This window comes from Chrysoperla carnea, chromosome 3, assembly GCF_905475395.1.
Source record: "Chrysoperla carnea chromosome 3, inChrCarn1.1, whole genome shotgun sequence".
Taxonomy (NCBI): domain Eukaryota; kingdom Metazoa; phylum Arthropoda; class Insecta; order Neuroptera; family Chrysopidae; genus Chrysoperla; species Chrysoperla carnea.
This window is the reverse complement of record NC_058339.1, coordinates 36,699,635-36,715,730: the sequence shown is the minus strand read 5'-3', so window position 1 is coordinate 36,715,730 and position 16,096 is coordinate 36,699,635. Positions and strand designations below refer to the sequence as shown.

The 16,096-nt window shown below is 28.5% G+C and overlaps 2 protein-coding genes across 2 annotated transcripts in view; both read right to left on the bottom strand.

Annotated features, from left to right (window-relative positions):
- The window catches only part of LOC123294744 (nuclear hormone receptor FTZ-F1), a 227,908-nt gene extending 220,520 nt beyond the window's left edge, over positions 1 to 7,388 (bottom strand). The window contains exon 1 of the mRNA XM_044875878.1: positions 6,999 to 7,388. Within this exon, the coding sequence (XP_044731813.1) occupies positions 6,999 to 7,170 (172 nt within the window). The 5' untranslated portion in view covers positions 7,171 to 7,388. The remainder of the gene's footprint in view (positions 1 to 6,998) is intronic.
- A 1,097-nt stretch (positions 7,389 to 8,485) lies between these two features.
- Positions 8,486 to 15,680, bottom strand: LOC123295011 (probable medium-chain specific acyl-CoA dehydrogenase, mitochondrial). Its single transcript, XM_044876209.1, has 9 exons — positions 15,469 to 15,680; positions 15,287 to 15,383; positions 13,100 to 13,267; positions 12,598 to 12,698; positions 12,458 to 12,538; positions 10,134 to 10,264; positions 9,962 to 10,070; positions 9,200 to 9,340; positions 8,486 to 9,137 (listed from the first exon to the last, which is right to left on the bottom strand). The coding sequence occupies exons 1-9, from the start codon at positions 15,484 to 15,486 to the stop codon at positions 8,718 to 8,720; spliced, it is 1,266 nt and encodes a 421-aa protein (XP_044732144.1). The 5' UTR covers positions 15,487 to 15,680; the 3' UTR covers positions 8,486 to 8,717.
- Positions 15,681 to 16,096: the final 416 nt, after the last annotated feature.

Genomic DNA, 16,096 nt, shown 5'->3' with positions numbered 1-16,096 from the left:
AGAATATAAAATATTTAATTCATAATACACTTGCTGTTAAAATTAGAAGATGATTTACCATGCCATACATGAGATATTAGCAATTAAAAGTGACGCAATTTGTACGTGTACATGGGAGAAGTGTATAAAAATACACAAATTTACAAATATTATATTTATTTACCAATGAATGACGTCCACCATCTCTATGAAAAACTAATATAATGTAGAATACTATATTTAGAAAATATATAAATAAAAATAAAAATTATTTACCATATAGTTTCGATAAAAAACTTAAATAAATAACTCGTTTTAGCGATGATTTTTGTGGAAAGCATATAAAAACTAATGGTAAAGATAGATATCAAAGTATGTGTGTGTATACGTATAGAATATATAATTGTGAGTAACTACAGTCTTTTGAAAATAATATATGGTATATGTATAATAGTCATAGCACAGATAATGCACTGAATGATAGTATTAGTCCAAAACTTTTTGACTGGACGGTCGCGGAGGAACTACCTTAAGTACACTCAGGCAAACATTTTTCACCGGCTATACCATATAAATCTACTGACAAGGAATCAATTCCTTGGTCAAATGCTTTATTTCCTATTGTTTAAGCTCTCAATTCTAGAAGAAATCCAAAAATATTATCTCCAATTGAAATTATTAGAGAACTACTACCTTTAAGTCGCTATATGCAAATGATTTCAGACGGCTGTCCAGCAGCGCTAACTTTATTTTTTAATGTACGTTTTATCAAGAACAGAAATAAGATTATAGTCAAATTCAAGCCCCATGGAGAGGACTAAGCTTCGAAAGAAAGAATTAGCCTTCTTTCATACTTGAGTTGGCGTCCTAATACGTATAAATACATAAGTTTTATTCACTTAATATATTCTTTTTTGATAAAAATATGAGATGAATTTTCCATCTTTCTGCCATATTTAAAAATCGGTTCTAATTACGGCTAAAGCCACAAGTAACGACTCACAACCTTGACAACAGCCACTCATTACCCTTGTTAATTATTGCTCTTTTAAATGAGTTCATTACGATTGAAAGTGTATGGTCCTCTTTATATTTTATATATACTTAGACCGTCCGTCGTTAGATTCATAATGCGTATATAAATCTAAAATTATAGACCATTACGCGCATACATACATACATACGTACTTTATATAACATAGAACTGTCGATGATGGTATCAAGAGTTGAGAATTGGGTTTATTAATACGTATAGCATAGGATGTTTTACGTTATCCTAGTAGCTTCGAATCGCATGACTTGATATACTCTGATGCACAACATGAAATGTATTATTATTATTAGGGGCCCTAAGTAGCTGTGTTTTAGGTTTTATTTCGATTTTATTATATCTTGTTTTTATATTATTAACAACTGATTTGTTTTTGACTGTTTTTTTTAGGATACTGTATATGAAAAACCATGTACTATATTATAATCAACTTTTTAGTTTTTAACATTATAATCAAATTAAATAAATCATTTCTTACCCGAATTAAAATAATTTTTTGAAAATTATTATTTTTTGAGACAATACACTGTATAAAACTTTAATAGCTCTTTACTTAACTTCACTTGTCTGTTTTTAATTGAATATTAATTAAGATAATTTCAACTGAGATAGAGAGCTAAAACTCTCTAAGAATAAATTGAATAATATTACGACAGGAAAATCATAGAAATGTGGTGGAAGATCATAGAAAGAAAATTGATTTTAAAGCCTTTTTTAAAGCAGATGTTTATATAGCAAAACAGTAAAAAAAAATTTTCCCCTGAGCGACCCATACTTAATTCATTATAAAACAAATGAAAACAAACAATTGACTGAGTTAATTGTTGAAATACCATGTATAGACAGTGCTGATTACTCTGTCACATTACACATACATATAACTGATAAAACCATATAATAATACAATTTGCGCATAGTATGCGTTCTCACGGGTAAACTGTGATGTTTACGAAAAAATGTTTCAAACAAAAGTTGTTTAATTTTCTATAAGGAACATTTTTTACATTTAAACTTTAGTTCTATTTCTAACGGTTTACAAGACCCAATTGACCTATGTTGCTCATTTACGAACTCGACCTCACTTTTTACGTCCTCAGCACGCACATTTCAGCTTGATATCTCTTTTCGCTTTCTAGTAATCGTGATGACAGACGGACAGACGACAGACAGACAACCGGAAATGGACTAATTAGATGATTTTATGGAACACCTATACCAAAATTTTGTTCATAGCATCAATATTTTTAAGCGTTACAAACTTGGGACTAAACTTAATATACATACCTTGGTATATTTCATATACATGGTATAAAAATTTACTGTTAATGATACCTTATTTCGAATACTGTATCCTAATAAAAATAGTTTTGATAAAAAATAAAACCATAATAAAAAAAAATTACTTATTTGATAAATAAAAATTTCATTTAAAAAAATTTATAATTTAGAGAAAATTGATGAGATTAAGTTTTTTTTAAACTGTTATCTCAAACAATAAATAGTTATATCTTACGTACAGAAATATTAAAATACATAGTACAAATATACAGTCCAAGTCAGAAAAATTGAAGCAACTCTTAAAAATTATTGAGACCTTAATGAAATTAGAAGAAAATGTTAATTTCTTAGGTATTTTATGTAATGTTTTTTCATGGCTAAATTAAGCAATTTTTTTTATTAATTATTGAGCCTTTTCCCGATCGCTTCGCTGGAAAATTCAAACTTGCCACTAAAAAAATATGGGCAAATAATATTCCCAACTCTTGACTCCTCCAGTCATCGAAATAGGCTTTCGACCTAATTTCGTTTTCGAAACCGAGTCTCACTTCGCTAGTAATATGTAATAGATATTCGGGATTACCCTCCAAAAGAGGAGAAGGCGGGTCAATACGGTCTCTTGTCTCAAAATCAGTTACTCTCTATATGGTATCTTTAGTCACAATTTTAACATCCTTAAAGAATGGCCGAAGGAAGCTCATATATTTTATTCAATTTTGTTGATAAGTAGTGTACACTAGGGTTTAATACAAACGTGGTACTATCTATACCTCAAGATACATTTGGTGGTTCAAAAATACACATTTTTTAATGCCAGCAAATATATCTGATATATAGATAGTGTCTCGGTTTTATTTAACGCAAGCATACATTAAACGTTAAATAATAAATTGTTCGTTATCAGAATTATAATACTAACACATTCATCAACTATTGCGTTGTCCCACTTATATATTTTTTTAAAATAATATATTTTTCGACGTAATCTTAAATCAAATCTAAAAATATTATTCTTATATTATCAAACATGAAACTAATTAATTTGTGTTTGGGTTAAACGATCAAAAACAAATTCATTTATAGAAGTAGAGAGTCTATAATTCGAACTAGTCAAAAGTGTGTGCGAAGTTTTTAAAATTTAAGCAAAATTTCATCGATGAGTATTTTTACTTATTTCGAGATGCAAATAAGTATTCTACTTTCGAAGGTGGTTAATAAAAAACTAGACATTGATTTTCCCCAAAATTTAAAAATTGGTAAGAAATAGCTCCTCTATTTGCTTCCTAGCTAAATTCAGAAATGGGCATTCAAACCATTCTATTTTAGGGTTGGCTAATGAATAAATATAGACATGGAAAGCGTTAATTTCCAAAAAAATATTGTATTGCAGAGTTCCTTCTTCGCACAGTGGGGTATGGTAAGTATTGAGAGGCGAATAGCGTGACAAGATGATTTTTGAAGTAAGTAACGGTACTAATAGCAAGATGGACTTCATAGATTGGTCTTTACGGGGAGGATGACTCCTATTGAATTGTGATGCACACTTCATTCGTACTCTTTTTTAACTTTTATCATGAAATTAAATGCTTCATAGTTTTTCTCGCCTCTGAGAGTTATGCTAATATCTCAAAATTGAAAATACTAAAGTTCCATTATATTAATGTAATGCCGAACCTTTATATACATATGCTTGTTTCATACTTAAGAAATAAAACTAGCTCGTTTAACATGACAACAATTACTATAATTTTTGTTCCATAGAATAATATAAATGAATTAAATTTTCAAAACTTGATCATCTAAACTCACAATATCATGTATTCCTCCATAAAACTAACCTTTGATCAATCAACATCATTTAAAAACACACACACACACACACACATTTAAACAATCGTTCTCAAACATACAACACACACAAAACAGAAAATAATTTCCAACATATTATAAACAGAAAGAGACAAAAAATATCCATAAAAGTTTACTCAACTAAAAGGAAAATTTTATATTTGAATGTAGGTGTCGTTTTGACGACTCAAAACACAAGCTGCCACATTAAATAGTACAAGCGCTGGATGAAGTTGTGTATGCAATAAACGTAAACTGCAATTTTTCTATAAACAAGTCATCAAAGTATACGTCTGTATATTATCCGACTCATCGAAGCCAAATATATGAATGGCAAAAGTCGAAGGACTGTTGATTTACTCATGCGAATCTATAGTCTATGAAATTTTAGTGAAACCAATTTCCGTTTAAAAAATGTCCTTTCGTGATGATATATTTCGAAAACGGCTAAATTGCATCAAAATATTTTTTTTAAACTTTCATTAACGTTTGTAATGCTGATTATGTAGGTATGCAACCTTATAGATCAGGCATGGGCTAGTTATTTTAAGTCGAAGTCACCATTGTCATAACTTTATTGTGTGCCATAAACTTTATTGTGTGTCTCTTTATCCAAGTCTGCATTGCTCATAAAGGAGAAAGCGAGATGGGTATACGACTTTTCTATCTATCTCAGTTTCTCTAATTGTAATGAGATAGGTAGAAAAAAAATGTTGTCTCTGTCTTACTCGTATTTTTTGTTATCACTGGTTAGGTTATCATTGTCTTACTCGTATGTTAATTACAGAAGTCTGAGGGGCTTCTCTAAGCCACGTTTGCCCATGCCTGTTTGCCCATGCCATAGATCGATAAGTCTGAAGGTGTTACATTTTCTTAAAAGTGATAGTAGATAAAATGGTTACATTTCTAACTAGGTACAAAGATTTTTGTTTATTTTGTTGATTCCTTTAAACAGTCGAAGCGATTAATGAGAAAAATTGTATTTTGCGATTTTTACCTATGCAATTCCACGTAGCGCCTACACTACGACGATTCAAAAATAAGCTACTATCATACAAAAGCGAATGACTTGTGGTATTTCTTCAGTTTTCTCTCAGCACATATTGGAGAAAAACTACGTTATACTAATAAATTTTTAAGGTAATAATAAAATTTATATTTAACCTTGAAAAATAAATTTTTACAATTATATTACAAGTAAAAAAAAATTTTTTACAACGTTGCAATTTTAGCAAAAAAAAAAAATTGATTAGTTGACCAAATCAGCATATATTAACCTATCCCAATGTTTGCAGACGATAGGTAAAAATAATGCAGAAAAATAAAAAATGAATCTTAAGATTAAAAATAATAATAATTCAAACAAAAAATGATAAATTATTTATTTATTTATTATAAAGAAATGATCACGGGCTTGTCCTACTGACATAAACAAACTCAAGCATTCATCAGTTTCACTATCTAAAAAGTATCTGTTTATATTGCAGATTAATATAGACCGATCATTAGAGCAAAAAATTCGTTGATTTCTATCCCTTAATTTGATACTGAAATGTTTTATGAATTTTTAACATATTTCAACGTCCATACGTGTGTAATAATACTGGAGGGGATTGCTACAACAACTAACACTGTTAATTGTTCAAATACCTGTAAATTCTGAAATATATCGAGCTTTAATAAATGTTGTTTATTTTTAAAAAAGAAACAGCTTAAAAATAAAATACAGCTATGGATTCATTGAATTGGACATTTTTTGTAAATTTCATGCGGTACTTCTTTTATCTGGCCTTCTCGACTTAAATGATGCATGATATGTACACTCTATGTCACAAAAAATACACGGATTACAAATAGTACTATCAGTGCATTTTTTGTGACAACGAGGAGTATATGTGTGGTAAACACTTTTTAACAATATGAAAAACCTTTGACATTTGCATGAAGTAGGTGGCGAGCGGAATCCACTTTTGGCAACCTTTTGGCAAAATTTACGCTCGAATAATGTGCCTTTTAATACGTGCCGAGAGTCATTTTCTATCACTTTTCCCTTCAATTTAAGTACACATTATTTTGAATATTAGCAAAGGCTGCCAATTTTATTTAATTGTCTTTTTTAATGAATATCCATTTTTTTTTTATAATAGGTGTTAAAGCATAAGGATAAAAACAAATCCCATTTATTCAGAAGACGAATAATGAAAAGTGAAAATACTGACGTTTTTTGGCTATATAGATTTCATCTGTGACTTTTCTATTCGCCCTAATTCCAATAAATTAGGAAAACTGCCAAAGTTTTTCATATATTTATCGAATTTACAAAAATATTTAATAAAAATTTCGGAATTATTCAAGAGTGTAAACAACCTTAAAAATGACAACTTAAAATATCTCAATATCAAATCATGACGTAAAGAAAACTCCTTTGACTGGTCTATAAAATGCAGACAATTGTACACTCTCTTACTAGTTTGTTAGCTAAAAGTAGTCCAATCCACTATAAAGTAACCAATTACATCATCGCGAATATAAAAAGTGAATCTGCTAACCTGAATCGATGGTAACTCTTACTCTTATAATACACAAATACACAATAAACACACAGGTGGAATGAAGGGGGGATTCAATTACAATTGTAATAATGTTTACCTAACCTAAGGAAGGGGGAAACGTTATTGTTTCCCCAAAATTTTATTTACAAAACACTATGTAAAAACAAGTTTATTGAATAGTATGTTAGTGGAAGTGAAATGGAAACACCATTTTAATGCATTTCTTGCCCTTCTGACACATTTCATAACCTATGATAGGTCGGGAATAATTTAGTGTTTAGAATTCATACCTGCTGAATTAGATGAATATGACACTTGTAACTCGACATTGTAGGAGGTAGAATTATTGTCCGTGGCAATGGGGTCGACATCAGCGGTAGAGCCAGAGGCAATATCGCTTGTCTGACTAGTAGAAGTGGCAACCGAGCCCGGAACGCTCATACTTGTCGCATCTTCATGCATTGTTTTTACTATTTAATATTAAACTAGCACTGATTTTGTAAATGTTTATAACACTAACATGTAGAGCTTTGTCGAAGCCCTGAACTTTACCGTCACCACCAAGGTTTCACTGAAATTCTCTTTCTTTTTTATAAACTCAATAAAAATCGAACGTTGTAGTTAAATGTAGGTCTGTAGGCCACTTCACTTACACTTTGCATTCAGACATGACTCACGAAGTCAAATTCATAACTAGTATAATTCACTTGACAGTCCGCTAACCGTCATTTTATTATTTTTACGATTGACATGTTTGCAAATTATTGATGTTTTCAAAAAAAAAATTTTATTTTTATTTCCGTATTTTATTTTATGTCATTTCATTTGATAGAAATTCATATATTATTTTACTTACCCTAACTAGGTCACACAATTTACCTAATTTCTTTGTAATTAATTTATAAATATATTAATATTTATTTTAATTCATTTGAAATTGCAACATTTATTTATTTAAATTAATATTTTATTTTATTTCTTTATTAAAAAATATAACTCTCATTTTCACAGGTTATATTTGACTCGAGCAGTATTATCCTGCGCAAGCGTATCCTATATCTTTTTTCTTGATTTAAGGCGCGCGTTCTATTTCATTGCATAATATTTTTATTTAAAAAATTAAATAAGTTAGTAAAATTAAATACAAAATTTTATTGTAAATATATTTTTATTATAAATACAAAGACACATTTACGTATTGTAATACAAAACTAGTTTTGAAGGATAAAATATTAAAACAAATAAAAAAACAAAAGAATAAAACAAGAGACATATTGATATAAAAAATTCATTTTCATTTTTACATACTTTAATATATAGGTATAATACAAATATTTCCAATGCCGTCTTATAAAGTTATAATATTGACAACTTTTTTCATTAAATTGACTTGGACACTTAAGTTCGTTCAGTCTGTTTTGTAAGAAGTGGAGAAAAGTATGAAAACTTCAAACAATTGAATATAAATCCATCAAATGAGTCATTTGATATCAATATCAAATGAATATTTGACATGAAATTAAACTGATTCGAAGTAATATACCTAGCTCAATATTTTTATACTTCCTTTCAAAATGAATCCAAGTTGAACTTTAGAATCTAAATAGCATTCATGTTTCTTAAGACCAGAAATCCGCAGTTTTTGGCACTTGGATTCTAAACATATAGAATTCAGAAAAAAAGATTTTCAATTTTACAAAAAACACTCATTTGCAAATGGAGTAAATTCAAAGTTATTACTTTTACTTTTTAGACACAAAAATTTGTGTAAGTTTTCTAATAGAATAATAATTTCTATACAGGAACGTCGAAGGCAATGTACAATATAAATTATACAATTAGAAACTGATTTTAGAGTGCAGAGAAGTTGATTTCTCAGTTAGTTGACAATTCCTGAAATATCTAATGCTAAAGTTCAATTTGGATGAATTTATTAAAATAAGGCACTGTTAGAGGTGGAGTATGTGCTTAAGAGTAATTATTGTTAATTTTTAGCGAAATAATACTTTTTACAAAGATTTAGCTCTATCAATAACAGCACGTGATACAATAATTCTTTGAATTTGTGCTGTGCCTTCATAAATTTGATAAATTTTAGCATCTCGCATCAATTTCTCAACAGGATAATCACTATTGAAACCATTACCACCAAAGACTTGTACAGCGTCTGTGGCGCATTTATTGGCAACATCACCAGCATAACATTTAGCAATTGATGCAGCATATGAATTTCTAATTCCTCTATCTGTTTCCCATGCAGATTTCATCCAAGCTAATCGGGCTGTTTCAACACCAATAGCCATATCAGCTAAAAGAAACGCAACAGCTTGATGATAGCTAATTGGTACACCAAATGCTTTACGTTCATTTGCATATTTTGATGCTTCGTCTAAACATCTTTGAGCTAAACCAGTAGCAGCTGCTGCTACCTACAAAATTAAATAAAAATTAATTCTAATTGTAAATAACTTTGAAGTAATAAATTTCTTACAGGTGGTCGAGTTTTGTCAAATGTACCCATAGCTACTTTGAAACCAGCACCTTCACCAATGAGAACATTTTCTTTGGGTACACGGACATCTTCAAATGTAATTCCACGTGTGTCTGATGCTCTTTGTCCCATATTAATTTCCTAAAAAAATAGTAATCAATTATTATATTTTACGTCGGAGAAATTATTTAGCTGGGGCATTAACATGGGAGCTCATACATTAAAATCAATTTTAATTAACGAGAATTTTCTAACACAAATGAGACAATTCGCCATCAAGCTATTTAGAAAGCAGAGAATGGTTACAAGATCAACTATCAAAATTTCTTAATTTTGCAGTATAATAAATACAATAAATGGGGTCACTTGACAATAAGGCGAGGACAACAAAGCTTTTCTTAGTATTTGAAGTTAAGCGTATTGATCAAATTCCAAAAATTAGTTCCGAAAGATTACTTTTTTTAACATTGAAGGAGCAGCGCATGGGGTAAAATATATCTCAAACTTTTTAACGAAATCATTCATTTTCCGACATACCTACACTTCTTCAAAAAGCATTTTCTCTTCCCATAATTTGTTTTTATGGAAACAATAGGCATCAATATGCCTACATTTTTTTTAAAGTAATTTTCTAGACTTATTTCATATTTAAATCATAGCGTTAAATCGACAATTTAAAGAAAATTTTTTTTAATAATTTATATCTAATTAGTTATTATACATGTAATTATAGTATACTTAGTCATTATATTTGACACTTACTTTACGTCCTGGAGTTAAACCGGGTGAATCTCTTTCGACAATAAATCCTGTAAAAGCTTTACCAGCTGGACATTTTGGATCGGGATTTGTACGGGCTAATACGAAGTACCTATAATATTTTTTTTAAATTAAACTCCAAACAAAATTTATATATAATATTAAAATAACTCACCAGTTGGCAACTCCACCGTTGGTGATCCACATCTTTTGTCCATTAAGAATATATTCATCACCCTTCTTTTCAGCTTTTGTTTTAATTCCGGCTACATCAGATCCAGCAATAGGCTCAGTTACACAATAAGCCTAAAATAATACACAGAGACTTAATATTTTGCTTAGTAAAAAAACAATGTATTGCTTTGGATTCAAGAAAGTGTATTTCTCAGGATATAGTTTAAGTGCTTCAGAAATCGATTACTGTAAGCTCATTTCAGTTCAGTGAACTTCGTTAATACCAAGCGTTAACACAAACTGAGACAGGCAATAATTTAACCAGTTCTAGAGAACATAGAGTTCAACTAAAAGTAAGCAGTAGAATTTTCGAATAATGTCTGTAGCTAAAGACTCGTTTTCTATACAATCTTTACGTTCAATGAACAAATTTCACTCAACAGATGATTTCACCCAATGGAAAACTTGTCATACGTAAAATGTTCAGAAAAAAAAGATTACAGAAGCTTGAAACATGGCAAACCGGGCGATAATTTAATGCAAGGAAATTAGTAAATATACCTGTAATAATTATTGTGTGGATTGACTGTTCTTAGTCTAACAATTTTTTCTCTAAGAAGTTTAGTTAAAAAATTGAAACATTACTCAATAGAATGGTACAAAAGGGTTTTTTGTTTTGGTTAGTTAATAACTATCTTCTAACTGGATAATGGCTCTACTTGCCAAATTTTTCGTAGAGGAAAAAGCACTCAACGATTATATTTATGTAAAATCGTTCCTCCAGTTGGATGCAGATGTCAAATAGACAGAATGTTCCCAAAAATAATTTTAGCTTAAGGTAAGTTTTTCTAATTAATAATTCATTTATTATATCATCGCTAAACAAAAATTATCGAATATTTTATATAATATAATTGATATTTTTTCAAATATGAATTACGTATTATATAAATCAAAATAAACACAAAATTGAAACCAGGGGATGAACTAATTAGGTGATTTTATTAACACCTATTCCATTATTTTGTTCGTAGCATCAATATTTTTAAGCGTTACAAACTTGGAACTAAACTTAGTATACTTTGATATATTTCATATATACATGGTACAAAAATGCACTTCATTTTAAATTATACAAATTCCCCTTTAGAACAAATAATTGAGTGCGTTCCGATATACACTCCGGCCACTGTGAGGTATGACGTTTATTCAGTGTACTGCGAAGCCGTTCCTTTATACCCAGCTATACTGGTTACTGGTTAAAACGGAACGCAGTCCAGTATACTGTCACCCCTTTTTTGACACCGTTGTCAAATGATAATCATTGGCATTAAAAAGTTCGTTGTTCAACGAAATATATGTATTATTGTCTGTTATAATTGTTACAATTAAATATTTTACCATGGCAGTAAACACACATGAATGTATCATAATTATTTATATTAATAATTGACGCGAAATGTTATAAAACTGGCGCTGTTTGACTTTGTTCACGTGACCAAAGCACTGAGAGTACGTTAACCATTTGACAGATCCCAATAAAGCTTAAAATTGTATTTATCAATTATATTCGACAGTTCTGCTAAGGAAGACTCTAGCTACTGAATTTATTTGGAACTTTTTTTATAGATTCCTTTGTAGATATATGATTAAATAATTTATGTTGGCTATATTTGGATCTATTATTATTGGTTAATTTTGGGAACCAAAAATTTTTTTATTATCAAATAAGATACCTTCCAATAAATATTGCTGGGTACCTGAATGTAATTCAGTAAATGTTATTTTTCAAGACACTTATTAAAAAATTACAAATATCAACAACACAAGAGAGCAATCTTTTTACGAAAGGAATCAGCTGTCAAAAGCACGCTTTAAACACAATAATAAATAAAATATATCAACGCAATCTATAATCTTTTTATTCAATGAAAATGACCAGTAGTGTGACCTGATAAAAAGTTCATTTTTTTACTACTGTGGCGCTAAGATCTTAAAAATATTCTCGGATAACAGTTATGATAAAAAAGTAAATATTTATTTAATAAACCTAGTAACAACTAAAGTAATCCTTATAAAACCGTCGTTATAAAAGATATTTTTTAAGTAAATAAAACAAGAGATTTCAACTGCAGTTACGTATATGTATATAACTGCTACAAGATATAATAAAATTTCAAATATGATATTTTAAAATCATGCTCGTTTGTTTGCGCTTTTATAAAAATAGCTAAATTTGGTGAATACTGTCACTTTGAAAATTATTCAATGGTGGAATTTCATATTTACTTAATTTAGCATATTAAATAATATTAATATACTTACGGCTACTAAAGGTTCTTCCAAAAGACGTCCCAAATATTTCTTTTGTTGTTCTTTATTTCCAGCTAAAATTACTGGCATTTGCTATAAAAAAAACTTATATTTGAATTTAATTCGAATTATAAAAATATTTTTTAACTTACACCAAGACCAGTGGCTTCTAGAGCTGTTGCGATACCCGTACATGCATAGGCTAATTCTTCAGCTACAAGACATCCATCAAATACACTATTTCCAAGTCCACCTAGCAACATAAATTTACTTATTAACTTTAACTGTCTTTTCATACATAGAATAGTACCGTAATGACTGTATTCGCATGGTAGAATAAAAACTGTTCTTTTTTTATTAAGGGGGAGGAGGTAGTCCCTGTAGATACTGTAAATGAATTTAGAATAACGGACAACACTTAAGAAGCGATTGTGCTTTTTTATTTGTGGGAAAATTCCAATAAATATTATTCTGAAGTGAATATGGTACAAATTCGAAATAAGTTTTTTATTAGAGTCAAATAAGTACAGTTAAAAGTGCGCCAAATACATGAAGAGGTGACCAAGTATTTAAAATTTGATTCTCTAGAATTTAGATCACTGTTCTGTTCGAATGCAATCATTATGGGACATTATAATCATACAGAATACATACCGATGTCTTGTGGAATATGTCCATTAATAAGACCCAATTCCCATGCTTTCTTAACAATTTTCCATGGATATTCACCAGTTTTATCATGTTCACCAGCTATAGGTAAAATTTCTTCACGTGCAAATTTACGTGCAATATTTTGAAATTCTTTTTGGGTGTCATTGAGCTCTATAAATATATATTTTTTAATGTAAATATATTAATCATTAAATTTTTTAAATAATTATCAATAAGTAATTATATCGCACTAATTTATATAATATGTTTACAAATATTTAATACAGGGTGGAACAGATACATGATAATTGCCTATATATAATTTTAGTCAGTCTATTATTATTTAGTCAGAGACTAACAGAAACAACAGGTGTATCAAAGATATCAAGCTTGGTGAGAAATTTCTCGAATGATTATGCTTCTCTAAGATTAGATATTACGTAGAATTTTTTTTAAATATGCCGACTCTTTTCCAAACAAAGTTAAACTCCAAAGATCCGAGTTGAAGTATTCTCAATAAGCTATTCTTTAATCGGATAGCTATAAGAAATTTGATAAATGAATAGAATAGAATGAAGAGATAAAACGCCAATAATATACCTACAGACATTTATCAATTATTTTTTTACCTTATCTTAGTTAAATATTGTGACTCTCTGTAATAAATTATTATCAGTTAAGTGTTATTTTAAGTAAGAAACTAAGCTGTGTTATCAATGATACAGCAAAAAAATAATCATGATTATAAATAAACATCTTAAAATTATCGTCAATATTTACAAGAAAATGAATTTTCAGGTGTGTTTTCTTTCAAAAGTAAGTAATGCAAGGATATAAAAAATATTTAGACTTGCTTTATAAATTAGCTACCATATTATATAGCCAACAATCATTCTCTATTTACGATTACTGTTCAAAATTTTGATTACGAATACTATCAAAGCTCCAGCCAGCCTTGAACTCAAAATAAAATAAATAAGGAATTATCGAAACTTGAAAATGGTAGTAAAAAAGTTTTTTTGTAAAAATGTTTTTATATAAACGAGTTATAAGACCAAAAATGACTCCAGCCATCGAAATTATAAACAATATCGATTTTAATAGATATAAAATATAAATGTTTACGTTAATTTTCCATTGTTCCTGTTAATTTTCTTAACAGGAAAAAATGTCTTATCTATACTTTTAATTAAAGTTTAATTAAGTTAATAAGATCACCAATCACCATTGATTAAACACCGGCTTCAAAATGTACCTCAGAGTACGATTTATAAACAAAAATAATAATTTTAAAAGCTAAAATTTACAAAAATACCGTAATAATATTAAAACTTCTTCTACGTGGAAAAAAAATTAATAAATATGCATCCCCTGTCACAGTCATCCCAGTCCCATCCCCAGGGGTCACAGTCATATATCTTGGAAACCACGTTAAGGGGAGGTAAACTAAAATTATCATAAATATTTCGAGACCGAATAAACGTCAATATACGTGTAAAATTCAAATAAATACTAAAAATTTTTAATTTTATTTATCATTTAATCCCTGTTTATACATCTTTTGTAAAAACTTCATATTAATTCTCTATGCGGTTTATGAAAATCGCAATAAGATTTACTTATATATTGTTTTGAATAAAGGGTTTCGAGATACCTTCGTAACCACAAATATTTTATGGTAAAGTAAATATTTACAAAGTTCAAAAGTAAATAAAATAATGGAAAAACAATGTTTATGACACATCGATAAAAAATATCTATACTTTGTCCTTTTTCTAATACTACCTTGTGAATTAACTAACCAGTTTTTTTTTGAATATTTATGACACATCGATAAAAAATATTTATCCTTTGTCCTTTTTCTAATACTAGCTTGTGAATTAACTAACCAGTTTTTTTTTGGTAATGAGGAGGCGAGAAATTACAACTTTCTCTTGATAACGAGTAATGTACTTTAGTTAACAAGAGAAAGTAAACAAAAAAAAAAAATTATAATATTACAAAAGTAAAAATTTTTTTTAAATTAATTTAAAAATTACAGAAACAAATTTCCTAACAAGGCTGAATTATGATTACTATCTGGAAATTGAAACCGGAATTATGTAAGAAGCCTTCAAATTTTAGCTATGAAATAAAGGTTAGATAACACATATCTTCCAAAGACTATGAATTTATTAAAAAAAAACTTACCAAAATTATATCCATTAGAATGTTCCGAACCCGAATCTAATTTAGCAGAAGTTGTAGAAAATGCTCGTACAGCTCTGGGTAAAGTAGCCCTAACTACCTAATAAAATAATAACAATAAAAATTTACAACAATTTAGATAAAATTATATAAATCTAACTTAAGCTGATGTATTAATTAATTACCTGTGATAGCGATGCCATAATTTTTGTTCTATTAAAAAAAATTAAAAAATTTACTGAGTTTTATTACACAGTTATTTAATTACTTTGGTGGAATAAAATTTATTATACAGTATTATTATTGAAGAATTGATTTTTAGACTATGGACTTTTGAAAGTATACGTAATCACATTTAGTTTTAGCAAAATACTCCAACTCCACTGGTTTTAAATAGTTTGTTTTTGATCATATGTTTTATAATTATAGACCAACTCTACTTATATTAATGAATAGAAATTGTGGACTTTTGAACCCTATGTACAAAGCCTAAATTGTTATATGTATTTATAAAAGTCAGTAGCTAATGTTGTAAATTATTAAATCAAACAGATAATAAAAAAATATTAAGGTTCTTCGTTACGTTCAATAGATGGCGTTTAAAAAAAATTATTTTGCCCTAAACTTTACTTATAAAGTAACAAATAAATTATTTACACATCTTTTATAAAATAAAGTTAATTTTCTTTTGATTTAAGATACAATTTTATAAGTAATTTTTTTAATTATGTAATAAGATTAATATTTAGTCATCTGTTATCAATATTCTGAACCTTTTAACTTGTTTTGACTGTCATTTTTTTGTCTACGTGT